The following is a 17,747-nucleotide window of genomic DNA, read 5'->3' on the forward strand; positions in this document are numbered from 1 at the left end:
TAATAATAGCCTGATAGCTATGCAGTATTGTATGAGAGCGCTGCTTCGGAGCGAAGCTCTTGCAGCAGCTCTGGACTGCTACCAGGGGTTGCAAGGGCTATTTATTTCCTTTGTACGCATACAAGCTCTAACAGAATCCTCTCTCTTCCAGGTTTCTATTCCTAGGAACTATGCGCTCGAGCTGCTCTTGCATGGATCTATAGATTTCTTTATACTTGTTAATAGTTCTCTTATTAGTTAATCCTTATTATTGAAATGCCTTGCTCTAAAAAGCTAAGTTTCTCTTTGCTAGTAAGTTATATGATATTATAAAGATTGCTCCAGCGCTAGCGCAGTGCAGATGCAGCATGATTACAAAGACTGCGCAGCTTAGCGTAATCATTCATACTACTGCAATCTCGGAATAGCTTCTAAAGCTAGACAACAGGGTTGCCTGGAGTGCATGCGCTAGTGAAGCACTGTTATTCCTTATTTCGCTCTTGCGCTTAAATCCCTCTCTCTTTCTATTTTCCCTTCTCTCAGCTATTACAGCAGCAGCAGCAGCAATAACAATAATAACAGCAGCAATAGCACGGTATATATATCCCTATCCTCTGAAGTATTGCATGAAAGCTGATTCATTGCAGATATCTTCTTTTACTGCTATTAATGCATCTGGGAAGGCTGCGCTAGCCTCTGAAGTTTCTGAGGGTTAGACTGCCCCTGAAGCTTCGAAGGCTAGCAATATCTCCTCCAGCGCTGTTGATACAATGCCCCCTCCCTGCCACTCTCTGCTCTCTAGCGCTCCTGCTGCTCTCTCATCCCCTTCTTCTCGTGGCCGCTGCAGCGGTTGGTGTGGTAGCTGCAAGGCCTCTGCCAGCAAGAAGCGCAAGAGAGCCTCTCCCTCGCCCTCTCTCTCGCTTCCGCCCGAATCCCTCGCAACTCCTTTCCCGAGAGTCTCTCCTCCTATTACTCCTACAGCCTCTGTAAGTACCCAGATATACCGTATATACAGCGTTATACTAACATTGTTAAGCTATCAAGAGAAAGAAGATTCCTGCAGAGCTGGGTGCAGTACGCCCCCCAGCAAGCTGGTGCCAGGAGTACATGCGCTGCTGCATCCAGGAGCCAGATATCCGGTGCCAGGATCAGATGAGTAAGCAAGCTCCCTCATTGCTATTCTACTATTCCTTATGCTGACTCATTATAGATTCTAGTGCTTATTGTTTTCGATGTGCTAGCAATAATCATTCTTGCTACTCCGTAAGTAGTATTACCCCTGCTCCCTCTTATCTTTTGCACTGCTTACAAGCTGCTATAGCTTCCATACGAAGCAAGCTTAGCCCTGGATGGTGCATGCATTTTTGGTTGAGAGCTGACTAATGAGAACTTGCAAAGTATTCTTCAGCTAGTGTGCTCTGTAAGCGCTGCTTCTGCGCCGGTAGTCAATGCATTTCCTGCCCTCGTTTTGAGCGGGAAGTTGATATTACTGCTTCAGCACAGTATTAGCGCTCTGGAGGTACTAGCTGAAGCAGCTTGCAAGCTCTCTGAGGCAGCTCCTAAAGAGAAAGAGTAATCTCTTTAAAAATCCTGGATGAATAAGCACGCTTTTACAGCATAGGAAATAACTAGCACTGATTGCTACAATGCAGAAGCATTGCTAACTTCCTGGATGAGTAAGCTATATAAGGGTTTTTAGTTTTCTAATCAAAGACTGAGCAGCTTCCATACTGCATTATTACTGCTTCAACTGTGCTTCATATTCTTTGATCAATAATTCATTATCAATAAATGCTTATAATTCCTATAAATCCTTATCGCTGCTATATCTCTTCCAATGTATAAGAAATTAGCAGTTCCTAAGTAGCTCTTAGTATGCCAGAATAGCCTTTATCTCTTAATGCATCTCTTTCTCGAGATTAATATTAGAGTGCGCCTTGAGCTCTTCTCCATCTTGTTTATTGAAGTTCTTTAGAGCTATAATTGAAAAGATATTATAAATCTTATATTTCGCTAGCAATTCGAGCTTGTATGCTAGTTCATATACTCTTATAATCTCCAGCACTCGAAAAGAGCTAAGGTATTTGTTTGCTAGTTTATTATTAATGCTTTTTTAGTATAAATGCTTAGCTGAGATAAGAATGAGATTGCTAAGAGAGAATCTTTTATCAGTATAGCGTTTATTATACTATCTGATATATGCTTATTTTGCATGATTAAAGCTTTTCTAAGCTTCCTTACAAGCCTTAGCAAGATCTTTGAGCTGCTCTGAGATCTTGAAGATATAGCTTAAGCACTGCATATTAATATCTGTTAGTTTTGTTAATTGGAATCCGTAGAGCAATATAGCAGATAATAATTCTATTCCGCTATAGTCTGCGCTGTTATATGCTGCCTGTACAAGAAGTAAGCGCTGCGCTCAATTCGCTTGAGAAAGGCTGCAATAAATGCGAAGATATTGTTCGAGATTCTAGTTCTGCTGCTCAATCTGTTTATCTGTTTGAAGATGAAATGCAGTACTTAGGCACTGCTTGATCTCTAAGTAGAAGCAGAAGTTAGTTCAGAAGTAGCTTGTAAAGAAGCTCTCTCTATCTAATATAATGCTCTCAGGAATGCTGTAGAACTGATATATATGCTATAGCATAATATTTGCTAAGCTGCTGCTTATAAGCTATATTGTTATTGGAATATATAGAGTATACTTCGAATATCTATTAATGATTATTAGAATAGTATTATAAGCCTTATTATAGAAATCAATGAATTCAAGCAGACTAATAATAAAGTTTATTAATATCTCAGCTTATAAGCGAGTTACTAGTAGTAAGGAACTGAGCAGGCTGTATAAGCGTTATTTTCTTGTTTTTATTCACTAGCATACTGCATATGTATTAATATGCTTCTTTATATTCTTAGCTAATACATTCCAATAGTAGTAATAAGAAATCATCTTAATAAACTTAGCTATGCTAAGATAGCTGGCTATTGGATTATTATAATATGCTTTCAAAAGCTTCTTGCAAGTTAATAAATAGTTTAGCATAAATATATATTCTCTGAAGCATAGCAAGCTCTCAATAACTTGCTATAGCTCTATACCAGCTGTAGAGCTGCATATTTGCCTCTTGCGCTAAGCTTCCATCTAAACAAAAATATTTTCTTGTTGCAATTGTAGCAGATACGTTCTTATTAGCTTTGCAAGCTGCTCTAGCGCTATTGCTATACTTCGCTCTATTGCTAGATGCAGAAGGATAGTTGGTTTGCAATCTGATATCCAAGCAATATTAGTTGCTAAGCGGATATTCTGCTTCAATTCTGCATTCTCGCTCGAATAGCAAAGAATATACTTTTGAAAACAGGAGATATTCAGATCTGCTATCTGCTCAAACTTTGCACTCTCGCTTGAATAGCGAAGAGTGTATACTTGAAAATAGGAGATATTCAGATCTGCTGCTTGCTTTACTCTTATTCTTCGAATACAATCAATATAAGATTCTCTCTGATTCTCTAGATTCTTTATTGTAATGAAATCGCTAGAGCTTTGCAGCTCCTGCTCAGCTCTTTCTTCTCTCTAGTAATCTAGCTGCCTGGATAATCTATTAGCTGGATTGGATTTGCTAGGACAGTACTGGATGATGAGATTATATATGCTGAGATCATTCAGCTAGTGCAACTAGTGGGCAGATAGCTTCTGTTTAGTCTTCCAGTATTGCAAATTGAGATGATTTGTAAGAATGAGTATAAGCTCAGGCAGATATAACAAATAATGCTGCTAATTTGATATAGTATTTACAATAGCTAATAGCTTGATATTCCCCATGCTATACTGTATTTCTGTTGGAAAGAGCTTCTTTGAATGAAAGGCAATTGGATGCTAGCAGCCTTGAAATAGCTGAGCTAGCACAGCTCCTATAGCAAAAGCAGAAGCATTCGTTTCAATCCTTGTTAATAATGCAGCATTGTAATAGCATAGCAATAAGGCTGTTATAAAGAGCATGATTAGAATCTTGAAAGCTATTCGGATGCGATTCGAGAGCGCGATCACGCCTGTACTACTGCCTTGCAAAAGATCAGTTAATAGTATAGCAATCTTGGAATAGTTTCATATAAATCAATGATAGAATCCAGTAAACTTAAGAAATATCTGAATATTGCAGATAATGCACAAAAGCAGCTACTATGCAATAGCTGCAATATGCTCCTTATTTATACTGATTCCTTCTGGAAACATTACAAAGCTCAGGAATTCCATCTGTTGTATATTGAACTCGCACTTCCTCAGATTGAAATATAGCTCCCATTGCTATAGCTGCTTCAAAACCTCTCAAATATAGCTTATATGCTGCTTAGCATCATTACTATAAATCAGAATATTATTCAGATAAACAATGCAAATCATATTCACTAAGCTCGCTAGCGCTTTGTTAATATATGCTTAGAATGTAGCTGAAGCGTTGATAAGGCTAAAGAGCAGAACACAGTACTCGAAATAGCTGTATTTCATACGGAAAGCAGTCTTCTACTCATTTCCTTTATAGATTCAAAGCTAATAATATACATTCTTAAGATCGAGCTTGGTATAGATTTATGCATAGCTTAATCGATTAAGAATCTCAGCAATCAAAGGCAACGGAATGCAGTTCTTGCATATAATCTGATTCAGCGCTCTGTAATTCATGCAGAGGCATAGCTTGCCTTCTTTCTTTAGCACGAATAGTATAAGTATGCTAGCAGAGCTGGTTAAGAATCGAATCCATTCCCTGATTAGCATCTTCTCTAAGTATTTCCTAAGCATTTCTAGTTCAGCTGCAGAGAGAGCGTATAAGAGCTTTCAAAGCAGTCTTGCTCCCTCTTCAAGCTCAATACAATGATCGATATTAGTATAGAATGCAAGCAACTTTGATGCCTTCTCTATGCATAAATTAACGAAATTGCAGTATTTAGAGAGCAGATGCAGCTCTAGCGCTGCATCTTCTGGCTTAGCTTCGAGAGGTAGATCTGATAAGCTTAGATAGTAATATGCTGCAAAGGCAACTCTTGCTCTTTCAAGCTCTTTCGCTATAGTGCAGAGCTGAATCTGGAAGCACTGAAGGAGAAATCTTTATTGCTTCATATCTCATTATATTACCGAATTAATAATCTCAAGCTATAAGAATCCCAGAATCAGGCTAAGCTGGCTAATATCTGCTATTACAAAGCAATAGCGCTGCTTCCTAGATATTCCTAAGCTATCTATAATCTTTATATCAATAGAGCAGCTGCTATATATAATAATAGCTCTCTAGTTAATTGAGATGAGCTTGAGGCATGCTTCAAAAGGTTAGTTCTGTGCTAGAGCTTTAGCTAAGCAGCAGTTGATCAGATTTTCTTCTGCTCTCAAGTCAACCAACCTATATATATGCTTCCTTTTGTTTCCAAGCAACAGCCTTGTATAGATAGTAAGCTAGCAAGGCTTTCGCTCAGTATCTCCTCAGCTCTGTTGTATAGCTATTGCTATCTTGTTAGCTTGCTTGCAGCTATTTGCTATATGCTTTTTCTTCCTGTAAATCCAATATTCTACTTCTAAGCAACTGAAACTATAGTAGCTTAGCTTATTGCAGATATAACAGATGTTTTATCAAGGCTCTGAGCATAGATTAGCAAAATAGCTTGTTTTCTAACAGTTATAATAGCAGGCAAAGTTGTTGTTAACTATCTAAGAGCGCATTGATGAAGCTTGAATGCTTGTAAGGGGAAGTGCCTGAGAACCATGCAGAGCTATATAATTCCTTGCTATATAGCCTAGCTTGCCACAGCTGTAATAGCCATGATATAAGGAAGTAGCAGTTTCTGAGCTGCTGCTTAGGAGCGTTTTGATAGCAGGTTGAGAATTAGTAACTATTTCTTGAGCGGATTCGATACGTTATGCTAAGCTAATCAGAGCATTCCAGCTATTCAGAAGCATTATCTGCATACTGATAGCAATACAGATCTCTAGTCTAAGGTATATAAGAATAGCTGTTATACAATATTGCTTAGTATCAGAATAGGAAGACTCAAGCTCTGCTTTCTAATATCAGCATACAAAGCTTATTACTGATTTGCTTTTGCTTTGAACAATACTTGCAAGTATTGCTGCAGCAGTAATAGTGCAGGTAGTAGGATTAGCTAACTAGTTCTCCAGGAAGAATTCGAGTTCTCTAAAGATAATAGGGATAAGCTTACGCTATTCCTCCTTCTAATGAGCAATATAATTGATCCAGTTTCGCTTGGAATTATCTTTTAAGCAGTATACTGCATATTCCATCTTATCCGCTTCATTAATTAAGCAGCAGATATTGAAATAATACTACAGATCATATAGGAATGTTTTCAACTCTATATACAATCCCCTCTTATATATAAGAGCTAGCAAGCTGCAATATAGCTATGCAGGCGCTGTTGAGAGTGCTTCTGAAGGGATTAGCATAGGAGGGATGCTGAGAGAGCTGAGGCTAGCTAGCTGAGGCTCTGAGCTGATATTGCTGCTCTGAAGTAGTATTAAGCAAGTGCGCTTGCTTCTCAGCTGCTGCTGTATTTCCTCTTCTTCCAACTAACAATCGAGCTTGTATTCCTAGCATTGCAATCCAGCTATATCTGTTAGTATCTCAAGCGAGAGATTCTCGTAAGCTAGGCCTGGATTTGAGCTTGGAGGAAGGATCTGAAAGGAAAGTTAGCTTAGGATCTGTAAGGGATCGGAGTTGCTGGCTCATTGTGATTGTCGCTCTGGAGCAGCGCTGCTGCTTCGTATAACTGGAGCCATTCTCACTCCCAACAGCTCACTTCCCAGGAAAGAGTAGAAGGTTCAGACTTGTTAGAATAAAAAGAGCATACAAGTAAGGTGAAGAAGTATAAGCTACTTCCAAGCTGCTCTATTAACGCTTCCATTCAAAGGAACTACTGAATCTATTTCCTTCCTCTTCTTTTTCGCTGCTGAACCTGTTGTTCCTCTTTCCCTTATATACACAATTAGCCTGGACTAGATGGGATGATAATAGCCTGATAGCCACGCAGCATCGTACGAGAGCGCTGCTTCGGAGCAAAGCCCTCGCAGCAGCTCTGAACCGCCACCAGGGGTCGCAAGGGCCACCTATTTCCTTTGTGCGCATACAAGCTCTGACATACAGTATACTAGCAAATAAAAACAAGGAAATAATGCTTATATAGCTTGCTTAATCTCTTACTACTAGCAACTCGCTTATAAGCTAAGATATTAATAAACTTTATTATCAGTTTGCTTGAATTCATCAGTTTCTATAATAAAGCTTATAATGCTATTCTAATAATTATTAATAAATACTTAAAGTATGCTCTATATATTCCAATAATAATACAGCTTATAAGCAGCAGCTTAGCAGATATTATACTATAGTATATATATCAGTTTTACAGCATTTCTAAGAGTATTATATCAGATAGAGGAAGCTTCTTTACAAGCTACTTCTAAACTAATTTCTGCTTTCATCTAGGAATCAAGCAGCATCTGAGTACTGCATTTCACTTCTAAACAGATGAATAGACTAAGCAGCAGAATTAGAACTTCGAATAATATCTTCATACTTATTATAGCTTTTCTCAAGCAGATTGAATATAGCACTTATCCCTTATATAAGCAGCGTATAATAGCGCAGACTATAGCGGAACAGGATTATTATCTGCTATATTGCTCTATGGATTCTAACTAACAAAACCAACAGATATTAATATGCAGTGCTCAAGCTACATTCCCAAGATCTCAGAGCAGCTTGAAGATCTCGCTAAAGCTTATAAGAAAGCTTAGGAAAGCTTCAATCATGCAAAACAAGTATATACTAAGTAATATAACAAATGCTATACTAATAAAAGATTCTCTTTTAGCAATCTCATTCTTATTTCAGTTAGATATTTATATTAAAAAAGCATTAATAATAAACTAGCAAATAAATATCTTAGCTTTTTTCGAATACTGGAGATTGTAGGAGTGCATAAACTAGTATATAAGCTTGAATTGCTAGCGAAATACAAGGTTTACAATGTTTTTCCAATTGTAGCTCTGAAGAACTTTAATAAACGAGATAGAGAAGAGCTCAAGATGCATTCTAATATCAATCTCGAGAAAGAAGCGCATTGGAAGGTAGAGGCTATTCTAGCATATCAAGAGCTATCTAGAAACTGCTAATTCCTTATACATTGGAAGGGATATAGTAGTAATAAGAATTTATAGGAACTATAAGCATTTATTAATAATGAATTATTGATTAAAGAATATAAGATATAATTAAAGTAGTAATAATATAGTATAGAAGCTGCTTAGTTTTTGATTGAAAAACTAAAAACTCTTATATAGCTTATCTATTCAGGGAGTTAGCAATGCCTCTGCGTTATAGCAATCAGTGCTAGTTATTTCTCATGCTATAAAAGTGCGCTTATCTATTCAGGGTTTTTAAAGAGGTTATTCTTTCTCTTCGGAAGCTGCTTTAGAAGGCTTGCGAGCTGCTTTAGCTAGCATCTTCAGAGCGCTGATACTGCGCTGAAGCAGCAATATTAACTCTCTGCTTATAATAGGAGTAGGAGATGCGCTGATTATCAGCGTAGAAGTAGCGCTTACAGAGTGCACTAGCTGAAGAACATTCTGCAAGTTCTCGTCAGTCAGCTCCCGATCAAAGAAGCAGGTATTATCCAGAGCTAAACCCGCCTTATAAGAAAGCTATAGTAGCTTATAAGCAGCGTGAAAGATAAGAGAGAGCAGGGGTAATACTACTTATGAGCTAGCAGGAGTAGTTGCTGCAAGTATACTGAAAACAACAAGCATTGAAGCCTATAATGAATTAATATGAGGATTTGTAAGGCAAGGAAACTGGTGCATCTGACTGATTCCAGCACCGAATCTCAGGCTTCTGAATGCAGCAACGCATGCACCTCTAGCATCAGTGTTATAACCCATCCAACATGCAGGTCACAGGATAGGCCCCACCAACCAAGGGACCAGGTATCACAACCCAACATCGAGTACCAATCAGGATTACATAACCCGGGTTAGGGTTACTAGCGCAACTATGTCAACTATGGATATAGTTAATATATTTAGGAAATAACTATGAGGAATCGAAATATAATCAGAATAGTTAGAACTGAAGAGCTGGATATATAAGGATACGTTCATTACCATTAGATAGATTTAGTATATAGCTCTTCAGTTATCAATCTAAGTATTCAGTTTCATATACTGAGTAGCTCCAAAGGCAGTAAATACTTGCATTGCTTATTAGAACTTATACAGTTCCGTATTCAAGAACTTAATACTTTGATATCGCTCTTATTAGTATAAATCTCTTTATATACTTAGAAATCTTCGGATTGCTGCAATGCTCATTATATTTTGATAATTCTTGTTCAAGATTGGTTTAGTGTTACTTCTTAAGCAATACGGAATATGATAGCTTCTTCAGGAATCTCTTTATCCTTGTATGCTTCTACTTAGGAAGAACTGATTAATTAGGTATACTAGCTTATTCAGCATATCTAGAATCTATACGAATAATAGCAGGCTTAAAGCGCTATTATTGCTAATTAATAAGCTTAGCTAGCTCAGCAGGCTTAATAAGCGCAGTTTATCTTTACAGCTACTAATGATGCTGGAAAGGCATATAAGATGGATAAGCTTGCTATATATAATAGCAATCAAAAAATGCTGTATAGATTTCTCATTCATTACAGAGCGTATTTCCTGTATTACAAGACTCAGTTTACTAAGAAATCTGAGAAAATTATTCTTACAGAAACTTATTTTGAAAAAAATACTTTCATCTAGTATAAGCTTTCTCTATGCAACTACTTGGAGCATCAGAATAATCCCAATGCATGTATCCAGAGTATTAAGAATATATTCAATTTCTTTAAAAGCTTTGAGAAAGCTCTCAAAGAAACCTTTGATAACTCTAATAAAGAATATATTACAGCTTAGCAGCTTATAAATCTCAGATAAACTAAGTCAGCTTCTGCTTATATAATTAGATTTAAGCAGCTCTTAGCAAGACTTCCGTAAGAAGATAAGAATCTTATGGAATATTATTACAAGAAATTTAAGAACAATATTAAAAATAAAATCTCTAAATAGGATTAGCTAAAGAACTTTGCAATATTTTCTAATCAAGCTATTTGCATTAATAACTATTTGTATGAATAATGAATGAAGAAGTTTAAGAAGAAAGGAAGCTAAACTTGGAGATTTCTAACTAATATGAGCAAGAAACTCCAAAATAAGAATAGCGGATAATATAGCAGTATAGCTTAAAGCAGTACTACATATGCTAGTCTTATGAAACTCAATGCAGCTAATAAGCAGTATAGTAAGAAGAATAGTATTATTTGCTACAACTGCAATAAACAAGAATACATTGCATACAACTACTATTAACTCTGAAAGAACAAATAGCAACCAGTTCAGAAAGAATATCAGATAAATATTGCTTAATAATAGAAACCCAATCAACTAAGCAAAAATACTCTCTTGAAGCAAGTATTGAACTTTGCTAATTATAGAAGTCTTAGCTGAATATTCTGCTATAATAATAACTGCTTAACTTATCTCTCAAATAAGGAAGATTCAGAATAATTCCCTTAGAAATCTAGGCGCTATAAATAAATAGTAATAGCAGAACGAGAATGCATGCTCAGCATTTCTATGAGTAGCAACTCAGGCTGCTCTGATATTGTGAAATAGAGCATTCAGGTATTGAAAGAAGAGCTTAGCAACAATACTCTTTAATATTCTTCATTGCTTATACCAAGCATTATGATCAGGGATATAAATAAGGAATGATATTCTCTTAGCTACTAATACAAACATCTAAGCAATATAGAGAATGCTTTTTAAGCAATAGAAAGATTAAGCTAGAACGAATAATCTAATAATTCATCAGAGTCTCTCGTAAACAATAAACTCAAGAAGCTTACAGAAAGATTTCCCTTCAGCATTGGATGAAATAAGAAAATAACATGAATTGAATATCTCATTTATGGAATAAAGCTAGAAGAGCTCTTTATCTGCATTTCCTTGCAAAATATCAAAGCATAAGAAGATAAGAATTCTTAGATCAGCTTACTTTACAACTTATATTACAAATTAGCATAAATCTTCTGCACTTATTATAGCTGCAGAATACATTTCTCGGAGAAGATATAATACGAATAATTTCTTATCAGAGAATTAGAATAAATCCTTTAAGCTATTAAAGAATAGAAACTCTGCTTCAGAAAAGTTTTCAACAAACAATACTATAATACATACATCAAACTATTAGATAACTGCTCTATGCAATGCATAAATAAGAAAATAAAATAATAGCAGTGCAAAATAATATTCTGTATAATTTATATTAATAATAAGATTTGCAACTAGCATTAACAGAAGAAAAACTAGAAATAATAATAATATAAGCAAAAGCAAGCTAAGAAGCTTGCTCGAGAAGCAATAAAGTAGATTCAGAAGAACAAACAGTTTTTAATAAATTCAAAAGAATAGGATTGCTTGTAAAGAAACTGCAGATGATTAAACTGAAACAGTTTCTATATAGAGCTTTTAAAACAAACTATGCTTATATTAAGTTCGATATATATATTCAAGAATATAAGTATAGCATACTATTGAATAGTAGTGCTCAAGGAAATTTCATATTCTTATATATTATTAATCAGGTATAATTACAATGGAAATGGAAGAGATGTTTATACATTCTTAGTACTGTAGAAGAATAATCTGTTGTATATAATCAAGGAGTAATTAATAAGAAAACTAATTATTTATCTATCTTAATTCAGAAATATGCAATCAAGATTTCTTTTAATATTATAAATACAGTATAATATAAGCTAATTATAAGGCTTCTATAGCTTAAGAAATACAATTCCTGAATCGATTGAACTACTAGCTAGATTTTATAAGAATAAGCTATACTTAGAGAGATAGTTATAATCAATAGCGCAGAATTGAAGCTAGTGATTGAAGAATATTCAGAAAAAGAAGCTTCATACAACTTTATATATACTTCCAAGTTAGCAGAGCTAGCAGTTTAAGAAGAAGAATTTAGTAATAAGCGAATTCAAATAGTGCTAGAGTGCTAACAGGTTAGCAAAATAATGAAAGTGAGACTCTCAGCAAGTCAGTTCGTTCCGGAGCAATAAGGAAAAGCTTCAGAATATGAATTGTAGAACTATACAGGAAAAACCTCGAAACCAAGCTCTCGAGCGCTCAGTTCAGCTTGGAGTGAACGCTTAAAGCTCTCAAAAACGTTACCAAAAACAACGAATAAAAAGAAGTATGCTTAATAGTATCTACTATTTCTTCAGATAGCAGAAACAGTATAAGAATTAGAACTAATACTTGCAAATATATTACGAGAATATTACAAGTTTAAGAAACTGTTTTAGGAAGAATTAGATATAGGATTGCTGAAATATAGCTTATATAATCATAAGATCTTGCTATAAGAAGAGAAATAGCTCAAATTCTTTCCTATTTATGAACTAAACAAGATATGATTAGAAGCATTTAGAGAGTATCTTGACGAGAATCTTAAAAAAGAATATATATAATCATTGTAATTACTAGCAGAATACCCTATCCTATTTATATCTAAGAAAAACAGCAAGCTTAAGCTATGTATTGATTACAAGCAACTCAACAATATTACAATTAAGAACTAATATCTGTTGCCACTTATCAAGGAACTACGAGATAAGTTGCAAGGAGTATAGTAGTTCATAGTTCTGAATCTGAAAGGAGCTTATAATCTGATTAGAATAAAGAAAGGAGAAGAATGGAAAACTGCTTTCAGAATATGCTATGAATACTACAAATATTTGGTTATGCTTTTTAGTCTAACGAATATCCTAGCTTCGTGTCAGGTGGAAAGGTTGCAAAGGCAATGTGGCGAGGTCTTTCTCTCTTTCAGGAGCATACAACCAGAATAACATTGAGGCCTAAGGAGCTAAGTTCTGCTCAGCAGTGCTAACGTGGCTAGAAAGCCGCTTTATAGCCGCATATTGCTTAGTCATCCGTAATTCAGCTGGCTTAGCTAGCCCTGAGCCTTGCTGGCACAATCAGCCCTAACAGATTGTCCCCCCTTATCAGGCCTTGTTCTCAAAGCCTTTGAGGCTTCCGAGCTTTCGTTGCTTTCAGGCTTCCGTTGCTCCCAGGCTTCCGTTGCTCCCAGGCTTCCGTTGCTTCCAGGCTTTCGCTGCTTCCTAGCTGCTCCTACGCTTTCTCAATGCTTCAGGCTCTTAAGATCTCTCAGTGCTTCAGGCTTCTCAAAGCTTCTCAAGATCTCTCAGTGCCTCAGGTTTCTCAAAGCCTCTCAAGATCTCTCAGTGCTTCAGGCTTCTCAAGGCCTTTCAAGATCTCTCAGTGCCTCAGGCTTCTAAGCCACTCAAGGTCTCTCAAGGTCTCTCAGTGCCTCAGGCCTCTCAAGATCTCTCAGTGCTTCAGGTTTCTCAAAGCCTCTCAAGATCTCTCAGTGCTTCAGGCCTCTCAAGGCCTCTCAAGGTCTCTCAGTGCCTCAGGCCTCTCAAGGCCTCTCAAGGTCTCTCAGTGCCTCAGGCTTCTAAGCCACTCAAGGTCTCTCAAGATCTCTCAATGCCTCAGGCCTCTCAAGGCCTCTCAAGATCTCTCAGTGCCTCAGGCTTCTCAAGGCTTCTCAAGGCTTCTCAACCATCTCCCTCCTTCTCTTCTGGCTTCATCCCCGAAGCCTGTGAAAAAAAAATCTCTTTTTAATCACATTTCAGATGTAAGTTTTCCAAGTGCAATACCCGCGCTATATACGCTGCTCAGTTGCTGCTCCCTTAGCGCTTTATCCAAGCATTCTTCAGAACTTAAAGCTATTTGATATAGATTGCAAGCTTTCCACTAGAAACTTAGTTTGCAGCTAAGAAGCTCAGCATTCAAAACAGCATTCCTGCAGCTATAATAGATAATTACAGCTTTCCATCTTAAGAGTTGCTTTCTAGCAACTCTAAAGCTATTATTACATTTTACTTCACTACTAAGTATAGAAAGATAATTAGTTTGCAATCTAATACTCAAGCAATTTTAGTTGCTAAGCAGATACTCTGCTTCAGCTCTATATTCTCGCTCAAATAGCAAAGAGTATACTCTTGAAAACAGAAGATACTTAGATCTACTACTTGCTTACTCTGCTTTCTTACTCGAATAATAAAGAACATATTCTCGAAAACAGAAGATACTCAGATCTACTGCTTGCTTACTCTGCTCTCTTGCTTGAATAGCGAAGAATATACTCTCGAAAACAGAAGATATTCAGATTTACTGCTTGCTTACTCTGCTTTCTTGCTTGAATAGCAAAGAATATACTCTCGAAAACAGAAAATACTCAGATTTATTGCTTGCTTATTCTGCTCTTTCGCTTGAATAGCAAAGAATATATTTTGTTCTAGCTTAGCAACTTGAATGCTCTGAATCTCTTCTGAATATTTCTTGCATGCTGCTTGCATATTGCTTGCTTGCTATTTGCTCTAGCTTAGCAACTCGAATACTCTGAATCTCTTCTGAATACTTCTTATATGCTACTTGTATACTGCTTGCTTGCTGTTTGCTCTAGCTTAGCAACTCAAATGCTCTGAATCTCTTCTGAATGCTTCTTGCATGCTGCTTGCATACTGCTTGCTTGCTATTTGCTCTAGCTTAGCAACTCGAATGCTCTGAATCTCTTCTAAACGCTTCTTGCACACTGCTTGCATACTGCTTGCTTGCTGTTTGCTTTAGCTTAGCAACTCGAATGCTCTGAATCTCTTCTGAATGCTTCTTGCATGCTGCTTGTATACTGCTTGCTCGCTGTTTGCTCTAGCTTAGCAACTCGAATGCTCTGAATCTCTTCTGAACGCTTCTTGCATGCTGCTTGCATACTGCTTGCTTGCTGTTTGCTCTAGCTTAGCAACTCGAATGCTCTGAATCTCTTCTGAATGCTTCTCGCATGCTGCTTGCATACTGCTTGCTCAATACTGCTTGCTTGCTATATACTCTAGCTTAGCAACTCGAATGCTTTGAATCTCTTCTGAACGCTTCTCGCACGCTGCTTGCATACTGCTTGCTCAGCACTGCTTGCTTGCTGTATTCAAAGCTCGAAAGCTCGAAAATCGAAAGCTTGAAGGTTAAAGGCTCGAAGGTCAAAGGCTCGAAGGTTAAAGGCTCGAAGGTTAAAAGCTCGAAAGTCAAAGGCTCGAAGGTTTGAAAAGGATAGTAGTCTGATCGTTTGCTCTGCTCCTGCTCAGTATTAGCGCTGCTCCTAGGGAAAAAAAAAAGATAGAAAGCCTCGCTGGATTGCCTCCTTTAAAAGGGCCAAGCTTCAAACTGTCAGGTGGAAAGGTTGCAAAGGCAATGTAGCGAGGTCTTTCTCTCTTTCAGAGGCATACAATCAGAATAACATTGAGGCCTAAGGAGCTAAGTTCTGCTCAGCAGTGCTAACGTGGCTAGAAAGCCGCTTTATAGCCGCATATTGCTTAGTCATCCGTAATCCAGCTGGCTTAGCTAGCCCTGAGCCTTGCTGGCACAATCAGCCCTGACACTTCGTTCCAGGAAATAATCAATCACATTCTATGCAAGCATCTGAATCAATTTATCATTGCTTATCTTAATAATATCCTTATCTACTCTCGAATACTTGAAGAGTATAAGAAATATATAGAAATAGTATTGCAAATACTTCAAGATGCGAAACTTCTTGTAGAATCTGCAAAGAATTACTTTCACGTACAAAAGATTAACTATCTCGGATTTACAATCAAACCAGGATGCATTAAGCTATAGAAAAATAAGATAGAAGCTATTAGGAATTAGCCAGTTCTTAGGAATGTTAGGAATATTAGATCTTTCCTCGAATATATCAACTTCTATAAACAGTTTATTAAGAATTATAGCTGAATCATGCATTCTCTTACGAATCTTACTAAAAGAGATTAACTCTTCAAATGAACCTTCAAAGCACAAGAAGCCTTTGATAAGATTATTAAGTATATTATCTTAGAGCTAGTTCTGTATAAAGCAGACTCTTATAAATCCTTTGAAGTTGAGACTAATGTATCGAGATATGCACTCGGAGAATAACTTAGCTAGCGAGATGATTAAGAGCATCTAAGAATTATAAGCAACTTCTCAAAGAAGTTAAATAGCTCAGAAATCAACTACAGAATCTCTAATCAGGAACTTATAGTAATAATAAAAGCTTTCAAGAAGTAGCAATACTATTTTATTAGCATATAATACTCGATTATAGTTCACTCGGATTACAAGAATCTGATTATATTTATAATAACTAAGATTTTGAATAAGCAATAAGTTAGATGAACAGAATTTCTCTTATAATTCGATTTCAAGATTGTATACTACAAAAGCTTGGAGAATAAATGAGCGGATGCTCTTAATAGAAGATTAGACTATCAAGATACAGATTTCTCGGATATATAAAATATCTTTGCTCAAGATAAATTAGAAAATCTTATTAATATATATAGAGAACTAAATGCTGCTCTTAGAATAGAATTCTTAGAAGAAAATTCAGAATTGATAATTTCAGATGAGCAAAATAACTATATCAAGAATGTATATAATGCATTAGCATATGAATATTAGGAAGTTAAAGTAATCTATAAATGCATCAAAAGATATTGAAACTTACCAAGCCTTAGAAAAAGAATTGAAAACATTCTATAACAATGCAATAGCTGCAAGAAGAATAAAGCAGAAAGATATAAGCTTTATAAACTACTATACTTCTTACTAGTACTTATAACTATTTAGTAATCCATTAATCTAAACTTTATTACTAAGCTATTCTTCTTATAAGAACTCTTAATTAAGATGTAATATAATAGCATTCTAGTAGTAATTTGCAAACTGAGCAAGTATGCTTACTTTCTTTCTTATAAGGAAAGCAGTATAGTAGAAGAACTTGCATATGCATTTCTTAGAATAATTATTGCTAATTATAGCATACTAGAAGAAGTAATCTCTAATAGAAATAGGAAGTTTAACTTGAAATTTTGAACTTTACTTATAAAACAGCTTGAAATATACTATAGAATATTTATAGTATTTCATCTGCAGATAGATAAATAGATAGAAAGAATAAATTAAATTATTAAATAGTATCTTCAATACTATATTAATCAGAAATAGAATAACTGAGTTAATCTATTGCTTCTTATACAGTTCGCTTATAATAGCGTAGATATAAGCATAATAAAGAAATCACTATTCTTCATACTCTATAAATATAATCCAACAGCTTACTACAAAGTATTGCTGGGAGTAGATGCAGAAGCTGCGGATAAAAGAGTTAAGAAGATTAAGAAAGTTCAGAAGGAATTCCGATCAGAATTACAATTCGTTCAAGAATGAATAATGCAGTATATAAACTCTAAAAGGATTGAGAAACTAATTCTACAGAAGGAAGATAAGATTTATCTACTTCGAAAAAATATCAAAATAACAAGATCTAGCAATAAACTCGATTATAAGAAGTTAGAACTATTCAAAATCTTATAACAGATTTCTCTAGTTAATTATAAATTAGTATTATCTTATAAGATAAGAATATACTCAGTTTTTCACATTTTACTGCTGGAATCAGCAGTATAGGAAATATTAATGAATAATATAGCAGAAGTGGAAAACAATAAATCAGAATATAAGATAGAAAAGATTCTCAAGCACAGAAGCATAAACAATATAAGGGAATATCTTATCAAATGAAAAGATT

The 17,747-nt window shown here is 35.7% G+C and overlaps 4 protein-coding genes across 4 annotated transcripts; 2 read left to right on the forward strand and 2 right to left on the reverse strand.

The window, feature by feature from the left end:
- Positions 1-626: 626 nt before the first annotated feature.
- Positions 627-1,586, forward strand: M406DRAFT_321206 (uncharacterized protein). Its single transcript, XM_040919480.1, has 4 exons — positions 627-965; positions 1,016-1,135; positions 1,190-1,242; positions 1,301-1,586. The coding sequence occupies exons 1-2, from the start codon at positions 750-752 to the stop codon at positions 1,133-1,135; spliced, it is 336 nt and encodes a 111-aa protein (XP_040780172.1). The 5' UTR covers positions 627-749; the 3' UTR covers positions 1,190-1,242; positions 1,301-1,586.
- A 2,978-nt stretch (positions 1,587-4,564) lies between these two features.
- Positions 4,565-4,804, reverse strand: M406DRAFT_249494 (uncharacterized protein; the record flags this gene model as incomplete). Its single annotated transcript, XM_040916613.1, has 1 exon — positions 4,565-4,804. A coding segment is annotated over one exon (240 nt), but the record flags the coding sequence as incomplete, so codon positions are not given.
- Positions 4,805-14,838: 10,034 nt separating this feature from the next.
- M406DRAFT_321207 (uncharacterized protein) lies at positions 14,839-15,072 on the reverse strand (the record flags this gene model as incomplete). Its single annotated transcript, XM_040919481.1, has 3 exons — positions 14,839-14,845; positions 14,897-14,977; positions 15,011-15,072. The coding sequence occupies 3 exons, from the start codon at positions 15,070-15,072 to the stop codon at positions 14,839-14,841; spliced, it is 150 nt and encodes a 49-aa protein (XP_040780174.1).
- Positions 15,073-17,182: 2,110 nt separating this feature from the next.
- M406DRAFT_249686 (uncharacterized protein) lies at positions 17,183-17,533 on the forward strand (the record flags this gene model as incomplete). The annotated part of the gene is made up of 2 exons (XM_040916631.1): positions 17,183-17,374; positions 17,396-17,533. Coding segments are annotated over 2 exons (330 nt in total), but the record flags the coding sequence as incomplete, so codon positions are not given.
- Between the last annotated feature and the right edge of the window lie 214 nt (positions 17,534-17,747).

This window comes from Cryphonectria parasitica (assembly GCF_011745365.1).
Source record: "Cryphonectria parasitica EP155 unplaced genomic scaffold M406scaffold_2, whole genome shotgun sequence".
Classification (NCBI taxonomy): Eukaryota; Fungi; Ascomycota; class Sordariomycetes; order Diaporthales; family Cryphonectriaceae; genus Cryphonectria; species Cryphonectria parasitica.